This window comes from Nansenia antarctica (genome assembly GCF_963989245.1).
Source record: "Nansenia antarctica genome assembly, chromosome: 5".
In the NCBI taxonomy this organism is placed as follows: Eukaryota; Metazoa; Chordata; class Actinopteri; order Argentiniformes; family Microstomatidae; genus Nansenia; species Nansenia antarctica.
The window spans coordinates 30,458,271-30,482,203 of NC_137690.1; the positions used below are offsets into that span (position 1 = coordinate 30,458,271).

The following is a 23,933-nucleotide window of genomic DNA, read 5'->3' on the forward strand; positions in this document are numbered from 1 at the left end:
ACAGGACAGACAGACAGACAGACAGACAGACAGGACAGACAGGACAGACAGACAGGACAGACAGGACAGACAGACAGGACAGACAGACAGGACAGACAGGACAGACAGACAGGACAGACAGACAGGACAGACAGGACGGACAGACAGGACAGACAGACAGGACAGACAGACAGGACAGACAGGACAGACAGACAGGACAGACAGACAGACAGGACAGACAGACAGACAGACAGGACAGACAGACAGGACAGACAGGACAGACAGACAGGACAGACAGACAGACAGACAGACAGGACAGACAGGACAGACAGACAGGACCGACAGACAGACAGAGAGACAGGACAGACAGACAGGACAGACAGACAGACAGACAAGACAGACAGGACAGACAGACAGGACGGACGGGACGGGACGGGACGGGACGGGACGGGACGGGACGGGACAGACAGACAGACAGACAGACGGACAGGACAGACAGACAGGACGGACGGGACGGGACGGGACGGGACGGGACGGGACGGGACGGGACGGGACGGGACGGGACAGACAGACAGACAGACAGACAGACAGACAGACAGGACAGACAGACAGACAGACAGACAGACAGACAGGACAAAAAGAAGAGGTTGTGTGTGTGAGTGATATGCACATTCCATAACTCCATATTGGTGCTGGAAAACTGTTGTCAACTGCATATTGAGTATTCATTTTCTTTTTGTCACAAATCATGCAGATTTATGAAAATCTAATTACAAACATGAGAATTTATGTCATTTAAGCATTTGCATTACATGTTTCAATGTGGCAGTGTATAATAATAATACATGTTTTATTGCCATGCAATGAACTTGTCAGTCAATTGTTGGAATTAGGTATTTTTGGCTCTAGGCACAGGACCGGATAGTATTATGAAAAGTAAATTATGATATTATTGTACCGGATAGTATTATGAACAGTCAAACAGACTTATCTTCTTCTTTTTCAATTTGGCAGGCACAATGTGTACTCAATCATGAAAATGAAATACAATATAGTGGTTTTAATTTGTCTCACAAACAATGCATAGACATTTGGGAAAAGGAATTGCAAACCTGATATTGATTAATCATTTACCACTTTCAATTTACGATTTAATTATGTCAGGTATATGCTTCCATACTTAGTGACTATAATGGGTCTTTAAAGAGGAACTGAAGGGAAAAAACATGGCCTGCCATACACAGTGTACATCACTTCTACCCCCAGAATTGACTGAAAAGTGTAAAAACTTGAAATTTAAAGCCAGGTTTCTCTTGTTTTTTAAATGTTTGAATTTTTAGAGAACAGAGTGTTATTGGTGGTGAGTTGTTGACATCCTGATTCTCTGTGACATATTTTGAAGGTTGGGCTTTGTCTGGTACATCAAACCACACAGTTGCATTTTTTTTTTCTCAGTTGCATTTTTGGAAAAGGAGGAGGACGAAAATCAAGGTGAATACAGCCAGTGCTGCCCCTAACATTTTTTGACAAGTATGACATACGGCAGGCAGGCCACCCAGCGTACTTTGAGCCAAAATAAAACTAGTAGCAGGGATGGTCGTGTCAACATCATTTCCAGCTGTGAGTAAAAAAACTAAAGTAGCCTACACCACAGTAGTGGCCACAGAAGAAAAAACAATAGCCAACACTCTGATAAGGGGTTTGTGATTTAAAACACTACCGTATGTTCAGTCTAAAACACAGACCTGATGTTTTGTGACGGTCTGTTTGTGTGCCTCCGAAACAACGCACTCCCTTTTTAAGAAGTCAGAGGTTGTGTCTAGAGCCCGACCAAAGAAGATTCATGGGGGGCATATTTCACCAATCACAATATATCTGCCGACGTTGAATTTCTCAGTGGTGAAATGGAAAACAGACATTACAATTCAGTCTGAAAACAAACTGTTAGGGCACTTTATTGTTGCCAACCGCTGTTATTTCTAGTAATTGTGACAGCAGCTGGTGAAAGCAGGAACAAGTCGGCGATCGACCAAATGTTCAGACTTTTATCCTGAAAAATGTAAATAAATGTCGACATTGTTGAAAGTCAACGACACGCTCGCACATCATTAGTGGGAGGCAACAGGCCTGGGCCCCGGGAGGCTAGTTAGGGGCAACACATCCTCAGAGAAGTCGGTGTGACGAGTCACCCGGTTCATATGTCCAAAGGCAGCTGTACTCAGATCAGCTGTGATGTCACCCTCAAAGTGACAAGGAGTGAAGTGGCAGCGTCAACAAACTGACGTTCCCTCATCGGAAAGCACAAAGCCCTTTGGGGCCACGATGCTGCCATGTTACTCCTCTTGTAGAGCTAGCCTTGACCCCCCCCCCCCCCCCCATCATGTCTACAATAAAAGCACAGAGAGAAAGAGAAAGCAGAGTAAGGCGACATATATGAATTCATGTATGGAATAAAACAAGTGGTCTCTACTCTTGATTAGGTCGTAGGCCTACTGTCTACTCCTACTGTTTAAATGCCGGATTGCGTTTCATTGTCTTTGTATACTTTGTCCTCTGTCAATGAATGTAAAGTCGGATCTAATCTAATCTAAGCTACTGTTTACTCTCCCTGCCAAGTTATGACAAGCACTATATTTATAATTCTGTTGACTACCACCCACTCCGCTCAACAACAATGGTGCTGTGGGCTCATGAAAAGAAGATGGAGGGCGACAGAGTCCTCTCTGATGGTAATGAGCCCAGATCAAAAGTGTCCAATCACACTAGAGGCTGGGGAGGGGGGGGCTTCAACGTGCTTCTAACTGTGTCCCTCTCTCTCTTCTCCTCCACCTTCACCTCCCTTCTGGAGCGGGGTTGTCAGCTATCTGCATACGGTAGGTTTACATTAAAAGGAGTAAATAAGGGATGAGAATAATACTGTAGAGTCACAATAAAGCAAGCCAGGCCATTGATTAAAAACACCGGAATATAACCGTTAGTGAACATCAACATCAACAATGACTTTCACTCTTAATGTCAATCAAATTAAACAATGCGGATGTCAAACAGAGGGGTGGACAGAACGCCTGGTTTTCAGTTATTCAGACAAAAAACGGCCAATCGTTTCAACAAAAGACGTTGTCAACACCATACATGCGTAGACAGCCACTCACAGTTCAAAGCGTTTTTACTCTATATTGTACAATGCAAGTACGGTAGTAAGAGGAGCCTGATTGTGTGAGTAAGCTCCTGGCAGAAAGTGTTAGTGGTGATGACAGGTAGGCAGTCGCCCGAGGACAGCCGCTGCTTGTCTGAGCGAGTCCTCTCCTGACAGCTGCTCAGTCAGCGGTGGAAGACGGAGAAGGGAAAAACAAAACAAAAAAAACAAGTGTCTTTGGGTAGAAGCACATCAGTGACATTCAACACGGGCCTCTGACGCGTACCGCTCTGTTCTTAGTGGGACGAAGGTGCCCCTGGAGACTGATCTTAAGGTTAGGATTTTTTTAGGAGGGTAAACTGATCCCAGATCTGTGCCTAGAGGCAACCCTATTCATCCCGAATGGGGGTGATCTCTGCGTTTGTCTGTCTACGGTTCCCACGCCACACTCCCTTCAACTGGTTTGGGTTGGTTGTCTGCTTTTTTGAGGCTAATGCTGTCTCAAATTGGAGCAATGTGTTTAGAAGCTAGACTATAATCTTCTGGGGCTGAACTGAATTGCCTTAATGCACTGTGCGTTTCGTTTCGGATTGATCCATCTGTTTTGTTGCGGTGTTAGTCACTGCGGATGACTCATAGTTCGGGAGAAAGTGAGGGAAGGATTCAGGTTTTTCGGAAGATTTACTCTCGTCCCTGGTCACGGTCCATTAAAAGCTAATAAAACATACAGATATCGTATTCTGGAATTGGTCCACGAGTAGAGTGACTCGTGCCATTTGTCAGTCATGACTATTCTGCAGGCAGGATGATGCATTTCCATTTTCCATTTAGCAGACGCATTTAACAAAAAAGCGGCTTACAATTACAGATTACAGGGACAGTCTCCCTGGAGTAACTTAGGGTTTAAGTGCCTTACTCAAGGGCACACTAGTGGTGGTGTTCCCAGGTGGGACTTGAACTCATGACCTTCTGATCACCAGTCCACTTCACTGTCCACTAAAGCCACCACTACCCCTTATTGCTGGCGATGGCTTTTGCACCGATACGTTAGCTAATAACAATGACTATCGCAAATGAAGGAAGGCGGACGCCACTTTACATTTTCTCAGTCAAAGAATATATTGTATTTTTATTGGATTTAACAAATCAACTGACGACTCAAAGCGAGTTCTTTATTTTCAGAGTTGAGGACAGCCTTGCCTGAACCCCTCATTCGCCTTCACAATTGTCTTGTGTGTTTGAGCATACCGTATATAAAGTTACAAATCGTATCATTTGCCTTAAAAGTGGGCAATCTGAGGTTCAATCTGCTAGGCCATGGCCAAAACATCTAGCCTCTGATGGGCTTTACCACTAAAACATGACAACACCCAACCCTGGAAGTATAGACTATTCTGAACTCTGGTCTATAGTATGGTTGGGATGATTACAGCAAGAGCAGAGAGGGGAGGTTCTCTCAGCGTGCCCATATGTTATATCATAACCATATGGGCAGTTCTGCATAAAAGGATCTATGAGGACCAGTTAGAAATACATTTCTTAACCATCTTCCATCATAAGAATAGGGATGAGCAAAAACTTTGACTTCTGGTTGAACATATGGAAAAGCTTCTAAGAAGTCTACTAGAAAAAAAAACTATTTAGAAAAACACCAAACCGCGTTATGTTCAAGTATAGACCCCGGTCAACTACTATCAACACTTTGGTTTTTAGGAAATGGTTTGGCTTCTGTAAGTAAGTCAGTAAATCTTTGGCCAGTCTCTGGGAGGAGGAGACGTGGAGGTGGTGAAGTCTCACTCCAGTCCCATAAAATGGAATATAACAACACTGTTACACTGAGTCATGCTGACTCTGATGTAAGGCATTGATGAAGAGTATTGTGTGTATGTGAACATACATCAAGTTACAAATGCAAAAAGATAGTCCTTAAGCAAAGTAGGTTAAACTGTCAAAACAGTCCAATCACTTGTTCAAGGTGAATCATTAACTTTTACTATCCCATAAAACCCATCTTTTTAAACGTGCTTTTTTATCAATGTACCGGTACATATCTATTTTTTATTGTTGTTTTTACTTTTTAATTACTTATCCATTTTTGTACTCCCCGTGGAATGTAGTGTCTTTGAGCATTGAGAAAAGTGCTGTACAAAATAAATGCATTATTATTATTATTATTATTATTATATTTTAACTTTTTATTATGATTATGTATTATTATTATTATTATTATTATTATTATTGTTGTGGTTATTATTAGTAATAATATTCATAATTATTATAATACTAACAATAATAAGAATAAGAATACTAACAATAATAATACTTAAATGTTGTTGTTGTTGTTATTATTATTAAACACTTAGCCACAAATTACACTGAAGCCACAAATTACCCTGGCCATCTCACATGATGACAGTGTGAAAGTGGGTCATTCTCTTTCCACTTATGTGGTTTTATTTCTCAATAGCAGGGATGGGGAACTCCATCACTCATTTGCAGGGATAAACAAAAATAAGTGCCAGTGTTTCACCATCCCTGATCCAGAGCAGCATACTGTGTCTTACCTGACTAGAAGGCTCACTGCCGAGTGATTCAGTCTTGCAGGATTCTGACAGGCGACTATGGGACCTTGTAGGTAGGGTGGCAGTTCCTCCGTTCTGCAGGTGATAGGGTATCACCATTGTAGGCAAAGTAGTCGCAGGAAGTGGCCCCTCCTCTGTGGGTATGTCCACAGAAGGGGTGCTGCTACTGGCCTCCGGGGGCGTGACCTCCGTGTCCATGAACACAGAGGACAAGGAGCCATGGTAACCATTTTGCAGCTCCAAGTCCTGACCGTCTTTGCTGTCTCGGGTGAAGGAGGAGCGGGAGATGACGCCGAACTTGCGCGTCCGCTTGCCGTTCTGCGCCGGGCTACCAGAGGGCTCCGAGGAGACCCGGGGGTCTGCAGCGCAGCCGGCAGTCCCCCCGCTACCGCTAACCGTGGCGTTGCCATTGCACGGAGGGAGAGGGGCTTTGCGCTTGATCCTCCGCAGCATGATCAGGTAGATGCAACCGCCATTCCAGCACTGGTCAGCCAGGTAACTGTAGAGAGAGCAGACAGCAGAGAAAAGAACCATAAGTGGGGGGAGAAAAAAAAAAAATAAAAAAAATAAAAAACTTCTCTCTCCTCCTCCTCCTCCCTACGGCTGAGCAGTAACAGGTTTCAACATTATTTGCAATACAATCTCCAGAGTGATTATCAAAGCAGATTAAAGTGTATACCGTCGGCTAAATTAAATTACGCTCACACCATAGTCTTTATGACTTGCTGGAAGCTCATTGTAAGTGTAGTTAGTCTGAAATGGAGAGTGGTCCAGTGAACTGTTTTCTTAACATTCGATGGCCTCTCCTGATGAACCATTTGGAAAGGCATGGAAAAGACCACAGGAAACCATATGTATGTACCAGAGAGCAATGGTTTAAAAAAAACTGCTCTCGAGCTGTAATAACTTCCCACGGGTATATGAACAGTATAAATCATTCCTGTGTCCTTCCTCATGTGTTGATTTGTCTCTGATATATCTCTACAGCTCACCAATAACTACAGGGTCACAGCTAGTTCCCTCTTTTACTCACACCCAGGGCCAGTTTGGGGAGAAAACATTCTGTCTGTGAAATGGTCACAATATCCTCTCCTGTAGTGGGATATACACACAATCCTCAACATAAACCTGGATGTAATCCGAGACCACTGATGGAGAATAAGCAAAGTCTTTACAAACCGGAGGAGCAGAGGCAACAAGGAAGCAGCCCTATGCCAAACACCATGTCTAGACAAGAGAGGGAAACGACCCAGCAACACAAGCTGAAGAGGGTTATGGGTTTCTGTTATGATATATATATATGAAGTGAGATATTATATATATTATATATATATATATATATATATATGTTACGGTACATGTGGGAATACAGTACATGTGGGAAAACTAGGGTTAGGTGCTACGTCGACTTGGTACATGCTGGCATGTCTAACCCTACCCCTAACCCTAACCCTACCCCTAACCCTAACCCTAACCCTAGCACCTAACCCTAACCCTAGTTTTCCCACATGTACCGTATTCCCACATGTACCATAACATATATATACAGTATATATTGTCAACATATATTTCAGATCTATGCATTTGAAGACGTGCTTCTCACTTCTCTCATATAACATATGCAATACCGGTACATAGACCTATGACCAAGCTGTGTTGGCAACTGAAGTAGTACACAGATGTTGTTGTTGTATAGAAAAGCAACTATATAAGACACCACAAGTCTTGCCCTTAAAACGTGTTTTCCATCCAATTATTAGGCTATGTTTTTTGCCTTTTACCCCCATTCCATCATAGAGCCACTAATTACTGTTCACATTACCTGGTTAACCAGAGAGTGCTGAGTCCGGGCATGGTTTCATAACAACCACCATGACTGCAAATCCCTCAGGCTGACATTGAAAGGAATACACTTTAATTCAAGCTTTCATTTCATTCATTGGCCTTACAAGGGGCTTTTTTATTATGACCAGACATGATGACTGTTAATCATCATTGTACCTCATTTTGCAAAATTCAAGCACATTTTCCTGATGAAAATATGAGATATACGCTTGCAACAAAACCAACCTTACAAACAAAACAAACCTTACAAACAATCAAGTTGGATTTAGTCTGCATTCTTGCTGACCCTGGCATGCAACCGTAGCCAATTTCATTACGACATGACAATTTACTTGAGGGAAATTATGGTTTCTGTATGGATCACAGGCACACCTACAATACCTCCAATGAGGTACTAAACTATTAAGCAAATACTAGTATTACAAAACAACATTGAATGCATAATGTTCATCATTAAAACGTATCCCATACAACCTGACCTGATTGAACTCCACTCAGGTCAAAACAGTAGTTGAAACTCACAATAACGTTATGCTGGACGCATCATATTGCTCTGGCTTCAATATGTAATCATAAACTAACAATAAAAGGCAATAAAAACCTTGATTCATACCACAGGTTCTCTACACTATAATCCCAAAGAGACGGCCAGAAAACAACAGTACACACCTTGAGCTCTGGACAAGAGAGAACTCCTGAGTGCTGTCAAAGTCAGATGTTCCCAAACATAGGTTTCATCCTTCTCAAAGCGGCATTTGCCCAAGAGACCTGTACCCTTTCCACACAAACCTATCCCTGACAGATATTCCATAGTGGTAGTGCATACTCTGTTGTTTGCCATAGATTGTGAGGCTTATCACTAGAACAAAGACCCACTGCAGCTATTCTCCACCGTACAACAATGTCCTGACTGTCGGACTTTGACAGCGCTGATGCAACCCGCCGACAAAGCATTTTGCTTACATCCCCAAATGGGATGCCAGACAATAGTAAGGGGAGCCAAGGTAATCAAAAAAACGCTACAAATATTAGAGTTTTCACCAGACCTCAGGGACGTTGGCTGGAAGACATCTTTAAATGTAAAAGACAGCCTAAAAAAACTTTTAAAAAACCACCACCACAGTAAGACAGTAAGAATTGACAGAAAAAACACATGTGGTTTCAAGTGAAACAACTGTATTCATCAGTATACTTATTTGTGTGTGGCTTCCTGTCGTTCACACGCTTGTTGTACCTGCCTTGAGGGCGCAAGTCCACGCAGAGGGCCAAACCCTACTGTTAGGGGTCCAAGCAGTGACTCTGGTGTTTTTGTTCCGATTATTATTGTTATTATTATTATTAGGACGCAAGCCCACGCAGTAGCTAAAGCTCTATTGTTTTAGTTATTAGGGTGCAAGCTCATGCAGTAGGCAAAGCATTTATAATCAAATTCATGGACAGTCTTAAAGAGATAAGACAGGATTTGTGTTGCTAATTCTTTCTCAAAAAATGTTTTGCTGAAATGTTGATTATATGGTTCATGATATAATTGAGTTAGAGAACACAGTTTAAGGGCAACTAACCTTTTGCCCCTCTCTGTCCCCTATCTGTGTGATTGTAAGAGCTCATTTTAGAACTAGTGGCTGAAATATACATTCATTCTGTATCATCACTTTAAGGTACAATACAAAAAATAAACTATTATTAGCAAGTATCCTTCAAGTCAGATCTCCTAGTTGTAGCAATAATGATGAAGCCCAAAAGGGAGGCAGGGCAACGTGCAATGTGATGTACCTAATCAACATAGAGTTAGTACATTACTTATTATAGGACAGCTGAGATTGAGAAAATATTATCTACATATTCTGCATCAACCAGACCAAATGATGTAATGAGACACATGTAGTGCGTCCTATCATCAGCATTCCAACCATCTTTTACCAAAAAAGAGGCTTTGGTGATGATGCAGAGGGCACACTATAGTTAACTATATGGAGTGGGTCACCTTTGTGATGACATCACTGGAAATTAATGGGCAGACAGCTCAACTTACAAGACACTTGAGTTCATAATCATAGGGATGGTCTCTGAGAAACATCTGCCTTCAAAGGGGATGTTCCTCTGTGTTCAGAAATCGTTATTTTGTTAAAATGACACACACAGCACACACGGCACACGCAAGTAACATTATCACTTGGCACTGAATGACAAAATAGGATGCAGTTCATCATCCTTAAAAAAAAAACATTTCAAACCTGTTTAATTTACCTCTGTTGGTTGTATGTTTTAAAATAAAAACTGATAATGCAATCAACCACTGTACATAAACAGCCAACGGAATAGCATGAAAATGTTGTTTCAAAGAGGTTCTTTGCAACTGTAATGTCCTAACTGTCAACAGAGGGAGTGACAGAACTGAAACAATTGAAACCAGGAAGATGCCAAGCAGTAGGAGGCAACGGCATTTTTCAGTTCATGAAAGGCCAAAGGTGTAGGCTTCCAAGAGACTTTTGATAAATGTGCTTGAAGGCACAAGAGTTGACATGAAGGTAATTAAAATACTGTGCAAAAGGGCAACTCACAAACTCGTACAAGCACCAGAGGGGGTATCCATACAAGAAGCAGTAGCCTTGGGCACAGATAATATAAACATTCAACTGTGTTCTGGTGCTGAAAAGGACGTGAAAACGCGGCCAGTAGCAACAGCTCAGGGCCCAGTTGTTCAAAACCTTTAATCAGAATGATCCTGATTCTTTTTTTGCTATCCAGGATCAGATCTATTTGGCTGATTTTGAGCCGTATAAGGGAAAATAAGCCATCTTAATAGTATCTTATCTTATTAGTGTCTGTCAACATGAGGACCAAAGAGACGTCAATGAACGTCACGGAAGCCATTATGGGGTTGAACATTTTTTCTCATGGCCAAATTTATAGAAATCAACAGGTTGGAACAGGCCAGGTAGGCTAAGAAAGACTTCTACAGTGAATGACAAGAATAACAAGAAGCTCACCACGAGTAAGAAAACCCAAAACAACTGTCCCACAGATCAGGAACACTCTCCAGGAAGTAGAACAACTGTCCCACAGACCAGGAACACTCTCCAGGAAGTAGAACAACTGTCCCACAGACCAGGAACACTCTCCAGGAGGTAGGTGTGAATGTGTCAGACTCTACTACACGCAGAAGACTTCACCAGCTGAACTACAGAGGCTTCACTGCAAGGTGCAAACCACTAGCCACAAAAACAGGATGGCCAGGTTATGGATTGCTAAAAAATACCTTAAAGTGCCTGCAGAGTTCTGGAAAAAGGTATTTTGGACAGATTAGACAAAGATTAACATGTACCAGAGTGATGACAAGAGTAAAGTGTGTAGAAAAAAAGGAACTGTCCAATATCCACAGCATACCACGATTATCTGTGAAATTTGGTGAAGAGGGTGTTGGCCTGGGCACTTATGGCTTCACTTGTCTTCATGATGATGACACTGAAGCCCAAGCAAATGCCTCCAAACTCATTGGACGGCGCTTCATCACACAGCAGGACAATGACCCAAAACATATTGCCATAGCAACTAGGATGTTTATCAGCAGCAACAAGTTGTTGACTGGCCAAGTCAATCTCCAGATGTAAATCCTATTGAACATGCATTTAATTTTCTGAAGAGGAGACCAGATGTCCTGGTCTGTCCTGGCAAAATGTCCTCAAACAAACAACAACTGAAGATGGCCAGTACAGGCCTGGCTGAGCATCACCAGAAAATATACCCAGTGTCTGGTAGGGTCAAAGGGTCGTTGACTTTAGGCAGTTGTTGCAAAGGATTGTAGACCAAAATACTAAACATTACATCATTTGGACATTTGATACATCTGTTCCATCACTTTTAGTGGCCTAAAATAAGGGGACTGTCTAAAAAGTATTGTAATCCATTTATAGTGAGTAATATGCACAGAAAACTCCTTCAATAAAAGCTGAGAATCTTTACTTTCACCTCATCATAACTGAGCCAAAAGAAGGAAGAAAATGCTTCACAGTCCCATTACTACATATCAAAGTCATGTAAATAGCTGGGGGAAATAGATGTTTGTCAGCCTCTGGGTTGTAGCCCCGTGGCTTGGAGGTGGTGGAATACGGAGGGGGAATAGTCCAATCAGAAACTGTTCCAGCTATTGTCATTGGGAAAACGGTAGTGAAGCCTCGGGGCTAAAGCCCAGAGGCTGACAAAGGACTGCCACCCCCCAACTAACCCCACGCACACTACAAAAATGTACATATTACAGTATTATAAATACTGCACTCTACTGGATTACTTGTATACCACTGGACTAATTTACTACCGTACGTATTGTATTATATTGCATTTCATATCATCATACGCTGCACAGCATTTTCTGCACCGTTGAAGCCACTGTAAAATCCATCAATTTATTACTTTACCAATGTAGGGTTACTTTTTTACTTACTTACCGGTACATTTCTTCTTCTTATTGTGTTATTATTGTTTATTTAAGAATAATGTATTATTATATTTGTACCTGAATGCTGCGAGGAACCAAAGCCAAATAATTGTCAGTAAGATGTAATTAAAGTGATTCTGATTCTGATGTGATGTTGGTTGTTTGGTCTACCAGTTCACTGCATTCTGCTTGTATCACAATTGGGTTATCATTCGAGGTCAAGTCTTCTTTCCTCACTTCATGCAATTGTTTACTTTGGACCAACTCTCCACAGTGATTTCATCAGAGAAGTTGAGTGTCACCTTCCCTGCTGTTAACTTCCTGGCTTATCTCCTTTAATACTGTGCATGCCACCAGAGGTTTCTGGACTTTAAAGTACTGCAGCTGTTCCTTGCTTTATCTCGTCCTGTTGAACATGCCAACTCTCTGACCCATTTCTGCCACTTTTTTGCCGTTCCTCTTCATGACTTAGGCATGGCTCCAGGCTGTATCCTTCTGGTTATCTTTGAAGATGGCATGAAAAAGATGGCATGTTTGACCCAATCTAAATGTTCCATCTTAAATGAAACAGTACAAACAGGGACTAAGTCATCCTACATTCCAAACCATCTGCAAGAAACTAAAAAATAAGACTTTTAGTTGCAGTAAAAAATAAATGTTACCACCTTGATTTGTTTTTGTAAAGGGTCGGGTCCCTATTTGATACAATCAAGGGTCTTCATCAAACGGGTTTAATGTGTCCAAAAAGTCAGGAATCGGTACTGATGCCAGATAACAGATGTTTCGTCTGGAACTGTTACGTAAAGAATTTATCTTGTTCGGTTGTCCCGCTCCATCCCACTCCTGTAAGCTGTTGTGTTGTTTAAGGTAGTTATATCCCTGTGGTATTTAGAGATTAGGCAAGAATCCTCTCAAACACATACCTCTTTCTTTACATTACTGCGTTTTCTGCTCTGCCTACTGGGAACTAAGGTTTTTGGTTCGTCACAGAGACCAAAATAAACTTTCGTCAACATAAAAAAAATAAAGAAAAAAAAAGATATTTCAGAACTCATAGAGGACTTAGGCTCTCTCTCTGAGCCTGCTATTCCTACTGCACCCTAGGAGAGGCAGACTTGAAACATAAGGAGATATGAGAAGTCTATGGCAATTAGGCTTGGGCAATAGCACCATTTTTTGACAACAGGAGCGTAGCTTTATATAGCAATATAGCAAAATAGCTTTATATATCAATACTGGTGACGCTTTCTAACGATAATGACCGAGGCAAACAACAAGACTTTACAATGCGTGCCCAGACCATTATGTGCCCTGCTGAAGCCTGCACAAAATATGCTTATTCTTCAGTGGAAAAACCTAGAATAGGCTTGAAGAATAGCCTAATGTTGTAATATACGCTTTTATGTAAATTTTTGTTACTGCCGTTTTGGTTATTTTGTTATTATTTGATAAGCCTACTGGAGGCTATAGGCAAATTTTTGTCGTTGTGTGAAAATAATAATAATACCGCCATGATGCTCAAAACCGCGCTTCAACCGTAAATCGCGGTATTATTTGGGGGCGGTTTATCGGTATCAGAAATTGGAAAGCGCCCAAGCCTAATGGGAATATAGGTACGACCCTCTGTGATACACAAATAACATTGAAAAAAACCCATACATTTTGGGATAATGCCCAATCAGAAAACAACCTTTAGGTTATGGTTTGTAAGCCTGGTTAGAGGAAAGGAGGGAGACATCTCACTATGAGACCCTCGTGTGGGTCATTCACTGAAGCCTTATCATGCCTGGAGAGACTGGAGAGGACTTTGCATGTCAATGCCCCACCTTATCCCTGATCAAATGTGGTGCTTTCACACAGTGCACAAGGGGCTATCTATCTCCATCATCTCCTTCAGAGAATCTTCAGTTCTCTTTCAGGCGAGTCGGTTCCACATCTGAATCCACATCAGGCTCTGCCTGAGCGGGTTTGGTGAAGCAAACAACCAATGTTGGTGTTCAGAGTGCACACTGCTGTTGCTCCGGGGAAGAGAATGGCAAAACAGAGGTGGAAGAGGGTCAGAGTTCAGTCGCTCAGTTACTGTTAGTCATAGAGATGACCGTAGGAACGTATGCAGCGTTAGGACATATCGTAACCTTAGGAACGTATGCGTCATTAGGACATATCATAACCGTAGGAACGTATGCGGCGTTAGGACATAATCGTAACCTTAGGAACGTATGCAGCGTTAGGACATATCGTAACCTTAGAATGGCCAGGGCAAACTGAGTGCTAGGGATGCTCCGATCTGGATTTTTGGGGCCGATACCGATCACCGATTTTTTTCCTCAAGATCAACCGATACCGATTTTTTTTAAAATACATAACTGTAGGCCTACTGACTGGATAGCCTACATATTTTTTGCTTTTTAGACAAAAGTTTTGATCCATTAGGCACCAAGCAAACGCAGACCCATTTTTATGGCATAGTAAAAGTCTGGCCTATCACCCAGTTAGGGCCTGAAGCCCAAGTCAGTCGATATGGCTGTATAAAAGACATCATAAACGTGGCCTTCATGGTTTACATACTGTTACGTCCTCCTATGTTTTCTGTTCAGTTATCTGTCTTCCCCAGGGGGAAAAAAATAAATTAAAAATTAAAAAAAAGATCAGTTTTTGCGATCGGCCATTTTTGCCGATCACCGATCGAGTCATTTGGAGTGAAATCGGCCGATTTAAATCGGTGGCCGATAAATCGGAGCATCCCTACTGAGTGCATAATACTACACCAGGTATTGGGAAGTATAGCTAATATCATATTTGGCAACTGTGATGGTAGCATAACACTTAGTTGCTGTGCAGACATGTATTCAACAAAAGGATACGGCTCCATGGTCCACAAAGAGCAGGTGTATATGGGTGCTTGGCTGCTATGAGGGAGGTCCTTAATCCAACTGCTGACACCATCTCCCAAAAGCTCCACGTGTTCTCTATTACCACAAACAAGACTGGAGAGGGAGGCCAGGGGGGCTACATGCTAAGTAGGATAATGTCTCGAACTTCTGCTCTCTGAGCATTTGCAACACAAATCAGCATCTGATAAAGACCAAACAAGAAGAAAAACAAACGTGATCTCAGCGCTGGCAAGCATACAAGGAATTCAGCTGTTGTAAAAGCTAATGGACCACAGTAAAAAGCAAACAACAGATTCTGGGGCCTGGTTCCATTATTCCCTACTAACAGACAGAAGGGGATAAGAGGGGGGGGGGGGATCCAAATACACCAAATTGGCTTCATGGTTGTTAGCACACAGCTCACAAGCCAATGAATAGTTTAGTCCTCACAGCCCACACATTGGTAGGTAAACCTAGGAAAAATGTGTTCCTGTAGACATGGAAAAGTGGAGATCTTTGCAAGAATGATTTGCAGTCCAACAGATCAGAGATCAGATTTAGTTCAGTCTCTGTTGATTACCCCTACTCTGTTTACCGGGACCCATGCTTGGAGGCAAGGCGAGCTTGATCCTTGAAGCAGAGTTTCAATATGAGTGGATGGAGGAGCACAAGCTTGGGCATGGTAGTGGGATACTCATACCTGTCAATCATTTGAGCTTCCAGACAGATAGCTTTCCCACGGCTCCTGGTCTGGCTGGGTTGTAATAACCAGAGCACATGTGTAAAGCATCTGTGCACTTCCCAGAGATCATGAAGTCACAAATCCTTTCTCAACTAGATGAAAATACAACAAAACCGTGAAACTGCTTCGTCACGTTTAGCCACAGCATCTGTTGATTTATACTGTACTTGGACGTTGGTTTAGGTAGTAGTAAGAAAACAGTGATATTATTCATGCTTTGATGTGTTGCATCTGTTGGAGATGAGGAGGAACTTTCACTTTCTTGGCCCAGAATCCCCACAACCACACCGGGATCACACTTGGGATTTATTCCCAAGACTACATTAGCGAAGCGTGGGCACCACCCCCTCATTGGAACCCTAGTAAAGGCATTCCAGAGTGTGGCGGGGGAACCATCTAAAGGAACTACCTTGCACAGTACTCCACATTTAAACAAGCAAAGAGGGGAAATGGTGCCTACCACAATTCCCTCTGGGAATGCATTTGGAAAAGGCTCTGATCAGAGAGCAGACAATCGTCAGACGGATTGTATGGCAGCTGCTGGACTGAAAAAAATCAGGTGTAGTGCTGAGGCACAAACATGTACATTTCAAGCCTGCAAACTGTGACACTTTAAATAACGTGAAACAATACTATTGTGCAATATGACAACCCTAGCCGTCTATCTGTACAGTATAGTACAGTGGATTGTGTACATAGCCTTTATTTATGTAAACCAGCTCCTTCCCTTCTTGTGATTTCTTTTTAAACTTTTTTTTCTTTTTTTCTTTTCCTAACACCAGGGGAGCCACCCCTCCTAAATTTCGTTGTTTGGTACCTGTACTGTAGCAATGACAATAAAGTCCATTCATTCATTCATTCATTCATTCATTCAATCGTGCCCCCAGACCACACTGATCCTCATGTTTGCTCAGTGCCTGTATCCTTCCTTCCTAGAGGCCCTGTTACAGTTGAAGTCGTAGGTTTACATACACCTTAAAATGAGTTTTAATGACTTCAACCTAAGTGTATGCAAACTTCCGACTTCAACTATACATGCTCACTTTGTAGAGAAGTGGATGAAGGGGGAGAAAACACATCCAAAAAGGCCATTTGCCTTGAAAATGTAGGGGCCTGTATGTATCGATTTGTGGGTGCCCTAAAATAATGGTCTGGACTAACTATTATTCTCGATGTGTATGGTTTCTGCCCACATCAACATTTCAGTGTTTATGGGGGTGGCCTGTGTTATGATAGGTGGCTCCTTCACCCCCAGGCATCACCATAATATGAACCCAACTAAAATACAGACAGCTTTTTGTGTCTCTCAGGTTGAAGATGTCTATTCTTTGTTATTATGAGAGTATGCCAGCTCCAACAATTGTCAGTGAGGCACATTATGTCAGCCATAAATTACACAAGACTCAGATAGAAGGGCTAGACATGATCAGGATGTCCCTGAGGAAATACCTTCACTTAATCATTAGTGAGCACAATAGAATGGATTACACCATGCCATTGTGAGCGTTGTTGGCAGGGACGCCATAAAGCCATACCAAAAGTAAGTGATCGAGATAAGAGCTAACAGGCATCTGTGCCAGATACGTCTGCCTGAAGTTACCATGACAAATAGAGCAGGTGGCTCTCTACCTCTCAACCAGACACTGTAGTAAACAAACCGCACTGAGAGTGGACAGTGACAGTGACAGTGTGTTTACAGTGTGACCAGCAAGTGAACCACAGCTTTGTGGTTTATGGTTTGTGGTTTACAACACACCAAGAGTCTATGTAGCCTACGTATGTTCTTACAAAGACTCCGGTGTTTACTAGCAAATCACAATATGTTGAAACTATATACTATACCCATATACTATATACTATACTCATGTGACGGTTGGTTTAGGCAAATTAGCATTAGCATGATTATCTGATTATACTTATGGGTGTACAGTATATGATATCTATCCACTGACTGAAGTGAATAGAGAAGCAGGTAGGTTGCCTACTACACACGGCAAAGTGTATCTAGAGGCTTCAACCATCTTCTATTTCCAGGTAAAACTACCACCAGTGCATCTGATCAATGTGTTTGTGTTTACAAAAGCATAACCACTCACATCGGCTTCCCAGAATCCTGTGTCACTTGTGTTAGTATGCAAGTAGATTCATAATGTCATTTTACACGATGCCCAGACTGTAGGAAGTAGCCCAACTCTCTTTGAGACATGCAGAGTGCAGGTCAGATCAGAAATTATATAAAGGATGTCCACCTATAAAGACAAACTTATTAACACTATGGCAGTCATAACCTTTCTGATCATTCTTCATCAGTTCCTAAGCATTCTGTTAATGATCTTGTGAGGGTTAGGGTTGTTAGGGTTCTTGTTCATCTTTGGATCCTGATATTTACAACTATATCCGCCATCAAAAGTCAAGGTTTTTTAGGTTAGTCTAATCAATCACCGTCCAGTTTTTTTTACAAGGTGCAACAACTCAAGTCAGAGAGTGAGGTTAAATAAAGACTGATAAATATAGCCTAGACTGAGGCAGTACCTGCGAGAGTAGGTTAAGACGGATTGACCTCAATTACCTCACCATTGGCACCCTTCGTTTTGTCATCCACTGAAGGGGCCAACGACACAAATAGAGCAAACGCATGTAGGAGGACACCTTTCATGCATTGGTCTCTCATTAGCACCTGCCATCCATTAGACACAGGGAGTGCAACAACAGGATGCAATCTTCACATGACAGGACAACAAACAGCATAGATTTACGTCATGGGGCATCTAATCTCCTCTTACTAACAGCCAATTATGAATCCCTGATATTAACATCAAGAAGCTTCATTTGGCCTTTCTAAAGCAACATTTTCCTCATTCGATTGTTTTTATAGACTACTTTGGCACCCAGGGTATAGTAATAACGAGAGTTCTGATATTGCAAGACATGCCTAAAACATACTAGTAGACTATTACAATCATAATGTTTAAATGGTTTATTAATATCGACATTAACAAAGATGGAGCCACAAGGCTATCTTATGTCCGATTATGGGACCCATTAATGGGCCCATGAGGAGCAAACGTGTCAATATTTTTGGGTCATTCTGTTACGAGTGTAAGTGTAAGATATGGGCAATTCCATGGTAACCGAATGACCCAGGGACTCCATATTTCAGCAAAGTTTAACAAACAATATAACTCTATGCACAAGGACTTCTTCTAGCAATTCCAACTGAAAATTAAACAAATAAAAATTATATTTTAAGAACTGCGCAGCTTCAAAGTTCGTTAACAGAATGACCCTAAAATCTCCCTGATTCTTTATGTAACCATGTTTCCAAAAAACTAAACTATCTGCTCCAAACTAGGATTTAAATATGTCTAAAGAAATAGTGGGGTGTTCGCTATTATATTGAAAATATATCTTGAAGTGGATTTACATCCGGTAACAGAATGACTAAGTGATGTTTTTGTACATGGCGATGTAGCTACAATAGGGAACCAAATGTAGACATATACAATACACTCTCATTAAAGTAACAATGAATTATTTTAGTAAAAAATATTAATTTATAAAATGTATAAAAACTCACAAAACACAAGGAACATTAATAACTCGTAATTTAACATGATTTAAACCAATGACGTGTAGTTCAGTGTATTTTTCTTCATTATACCAAAAGAAAATAGCTTACACCTTTAGCGGCATAAAACTCATTTGGAAAACAAATAAAAAATAAAGTATGTGCAGACTCACACAGAGACTATTTTAATTTGGTATAATGAAGAAAGACACTAAACCGACACGTCATTCATTTAAATCTTATTAAAGTAAGAGTTGTTATGTTTCTTGCATTTTTACGTTATATATCATTTTAAATATATAAGTTGATCAAATAATACATGATTAGCTTAATGAGAGTGTTAATGGTATACTTTAACTCTTTTGTTCACTGTTGTAGCTACATCATCATGTACACAATGGCAATCAAATCCAGAAATCATGTTTGTCTGTGGGGGACCCATTTATTCATGCAGGTACGTCATTCTGTTACCGGATGTAAATCCACTTCACATGCTGTAGGCAGCTCAACAACAAAAATAGATGTTCAGACTCAAGGTATCTTATGATAGGGAACACCCCACTATTTATACATATTAATGATAAAACAAAACTCAGCCTGTGAAAAGTGCATTCATCATAGAGGGTGGTCGGGCCGTACCTGAAGTTCTCACGTGAACCATATCGTAGCCTCGCGCTTCCCCGGTAGCCAGCTGACACACGGTGTTCGGCCAGCTGACACACGGGCTTAATCTGACCTGAGTCGCGTTCAGAGTCCCATGAGTTCGACAATTGGTTTAATCACTTGCAGGCTGTCAAACATTGGAACAATGTAACAACACCCTGATACAATGCATGAACATAAAAATAAAAATAAAAATAAAAATGTATATATATATATATATATATATCGCCTTCACGACAACTTCGTTTATATACTTCCAAAAAATATCAACAAATCATCATGCGGGTTTGTTTATCGCTTTCCAAGTCCCAGGGGAGACGATGTCTTCATCCAGCTCCCGTTTCTGAGCCAACTGCCCCTCAGGTGGTGGGTGAGCAAGTTCATTCATGTTGTAAAGTTGTAGGTGTAAAGTCACTCCGACGAATGTTAACGCATGTAGGCATAGCGACTTGTCATTACGAATACAGTCTCTCGTTTTCCAGGGTGTTTTTGCCTAACTGGAGCGTTGGAGGTGCGCTGCCCGCTCGACGTCCCCGCCCCTCCCCTCCCCACGACTTCAGTCGGTTGCCGCTCTTGAGCGCGTCTGGAAAATAATGCCATGACTGCTGCCTAACTTGGTCTAAATGCGCTGGAGACGTGCCTAAACCGAATTACAATCACATATATGTACGCAATTATTGTCACGATGCACACATGGTGATTGTAAATTACAACTGTTGTAATCACAATCACCATATGTGCGTCATGACAATATGTGGTGTATGCACATGGGATTGTAATTCGGTTTAGGCACGCAAATATACTGTTACTTTGAATAGTATAATGTGTAATAGCAAAACATACAAGAGTATGCCTTTTTATTTGTATAGTTTACAACCTGTAATGTTTTTCAGACTGAGTCAAATAATTGCAATCTGAATTTAAACTATATGGACTAAAGCATCATACAAGCATGGACTAGCCTCAAACTTGTGCCCTTATTGCATAATGTAATTGTACATGCAGACAATCTGTAGAAAGGTTCCATCTTCATCCTTATTTGCACCTATACTGCCCCCCATCAATGAAATGAATGTACTACACACTTCCACTGGTCTCTTAACAACTGTTTTGTCATCAAGAGGAAGGAATAATTCCTTTGTGAGTAATGGCACACTGAGCATTTCACCTTGTCATCTTGACAGCACTTTGTCCTGAACATGTAGGCTATCTGAGGGGTATGTGAGGTTGAGGGCAATGTGGTGAAGAAATGATGTGTCAACACTTTAGCTTAGAGGTTGGACATGAAAGGCTATTTAAAATAAAAAAAAACAGTATAGTGCCTGTGTATCAGATATTTACACTAACATTCTGAACTGAGGGTGGAAGACATTCCAAAGAGGGTGTATTCACAGAACAGTTAATGAGTTGATTGATAATTGTATTGATAATTGTATTGATAATTGCTTGTGCTAAACCAGACAGAACAGTGCCACCTGTCCACTGAGACCCGTTACTTCTCAAATCAACATGGCCATTCTTTCACCAACACTAACATGCAACACTTTCATTCCATGGGCTTAATTGTTTGGGATACATTTCCTGCAACACCGTGGTGATATATTGATATATTGTGTTATTTGGAAGTCACTTTAGATAAAAAAGTGTTTTTCAAATGACCGTATCATACTACTGTATCATATCTTAGTGTGTATCATATCTTAGTCTGTACGGTTTCACCAGGGTCGTTGGTTACCTTAGCCATCCGGCCCTTAAACCGCGGCTGGGCTGGAACACATTCCAGGCATTCCAGTGTGAGGTTTGGGGAGGAAACGTCCCAGGGACAGTAGCATCATTCATAACTCACATTCTGTACAGTAGCCCGGGAGAAACACATTTCACCATGGCCGAAGTGACCAGAGAGCGAAAACAGTGAACTATTCAACAGCATTGTTGCATTGCAGCATGAGTGCCTTTATTGAGTTCAATAATACATTTCGTTAAGAGTTCAATGTTGCCCCATAAATACAGCGCACTGTGTTCCATCGCTGTGTGTTGTCCAGTGTTGTTTGAATATGAATAAGTTACTATTTTTTTATTCGTAAATAGTGTGCAGAAGCAGACCCAACAGACAATCTTCTGTTTTTAAGCCACAACCAAAGGTTTGAGAGATAAGATACAGGATATTTGAATTACTGTACCGCCTTATAGGGCCATCTAGTGGACACATATTGAAGTACAGAGAACCAATTCAACATAAGTAAACTGACCATGACACTCTACCTTTACATTGTGAACATTTATTGGAGATTGAGAAATGTACTGTATTTTATTTTATTTTTTCATTTTAACCAGATTGATTGAGACTGTAAGTGTTAATTTCCCTCACAAACTCATCCAGTATGCTCACATATTTTGTTAATGTTTTTCTTTTATTATTAGATTCAACTTTATTGTCATTGACAGAGTACAAGTATAAAGACAACGAAAGGCAGTTCGGCATCTAACCAGATATGACAGTAAGGCCTGCAATCCCGATTCCCTTTTCTACCCTTATGGCTCGTTTTCGAGTGTGACTCGATTTCGAGCCAAGGCCTTCGAACAGAGCCACAAGCCGTCGGGGTTGAAATCTACCCCTATGAAATGGGACAACCCTTCAAGACTGACACGTCATCAGTAGTATCGTAGAAAAGCACTGACGCTCGCGACTCATTCACAACTTCACTTTTACGCTATCAATCGATCAAACAAGTCATCAAATAAAAAAGAACAATGCTTCATTATCAGACCATGACAGAATAACAGCGCTCTAACCTGTATGAAACCTGTGCTCCTACCCTGCCAGTCTGCACTGATTTAGGACAACAGTGCAACAACTTCGCGGCTGAACTTTAGTTAAATTTACGGCGTCATATACCATCAATGGGAAACATGGAAAAATGCATGACTTACAGATTTAATTTTATGACGTTCCGAAATCCGAAGTGACAGGAACGCTGGAGAAACAGCCGCTGTCCACTGCATTAATTAACTACATGTCTGTTGTGTCCTGTTTATACCGCCAGTGGGCGCTAGTATGATAGTGATGTATGCAGTGACGGAAGTGAGGTATGCACTGACGGATGTTAAGAAGAGGAGTTGAATAAACGTGCGAAGTGAACAGCAGCTGCGTGTCTCCCGGTCTCATTCTTTCCTAACTACTTTCTTACTACAGAATACCACATTTTTGGCGACGAGGATGGCTATTTCCGTACCCTTACCTACACCGTTCATGCCTGTGCCAGGCGAACCTGCTATTTCTTTTCCTACTTGGTTGAGAATGTTTGAAAATTACATGCTCGTAATTGATGCTACCGGAGAAAAATGGCCGGAGGAAAGAAAGCGCGCGGTTCTTCTCCATGCACTTGGGACCGAAGGACAAAGACTGTTCTACACTCTAAAGGATACGGGTGTTACCTACACTTCTGCCGTGGATGGACTGAAAAAGTACTTTGTTCCTAAGGTGAATGTGATTGCTGAACGTCACAAATTTCGACAGAGAGCTCAGGGTCCTGACGAGACGGTTAATCAGTTCCTTGCTTCATTACGCGAGCTAGCTGCAGCTTGTGAATTTGGTGCCATGGAGGAACAAATGATTCGTGATCAACTGATTGAGCGTGTTGCTAATACACGCATACGAGACAGACTTTTGCTTGAATCGGACTTGTCTCTGGACAAAGCTACTTCAATGGCCTTACAAATCGAGGCTGGACTACGGAACTCCAACGTTCTCTCTGGAGCTACAGCTTCGGTGAGAGCCATCGAGAAACAGCCGACGAGGAGGAGGTTCGACAAGGGCAAGAAGAAAGCTCAGACGACGACTGCACCTGCCACGGTCTACAGCCAGCCAGCTACAACTGGGAATCAGCGCGCCTGCTTCCGATGCGGATCCACAGGACACTTAGCTAACAAGCCTACATGCCCGGCGGTTAAGGTGACTTGCAATACATGCGGAAAAGTTGGACATTTTTCCAAGGTGTGTAGATCGGCTCAAAAAGAGGTGCGTGAGGTAGTGGTGAATGACGTTACTGTGCTTACTGTTACTGTACGAGTTGATGCAAATTATCATTCCCATGATGTTGAGCTGATAGT

The 23,933-nt window shown here is 41.7% G+C and overlaps 1 protein-coding gene across 1 annotated transcript in view; it reads right to left on the reverse strand.

Moving 5' to 3' along the window:
- The window catches only part of pdzd2 (PDZ domain containing 2), a gene marked incomplete at both ends in the record, with an annotated part of 86,217 nt that overhangs the window by 47,082 nt on the left and 15,202 nt on the right, over positions 1–23,933 (reverse strand). Inside the window, one exon of the mRNA XM_080531550.1 lies at positions 5,680–6,196. Within this exon, the coding sequence (XP_080387676.1) occupies positions 5,680–6,196 (517 nt within the window). The remainder of the gene's footprint in view (positions 1–5,679; positions 6,197–23,933) is intronic.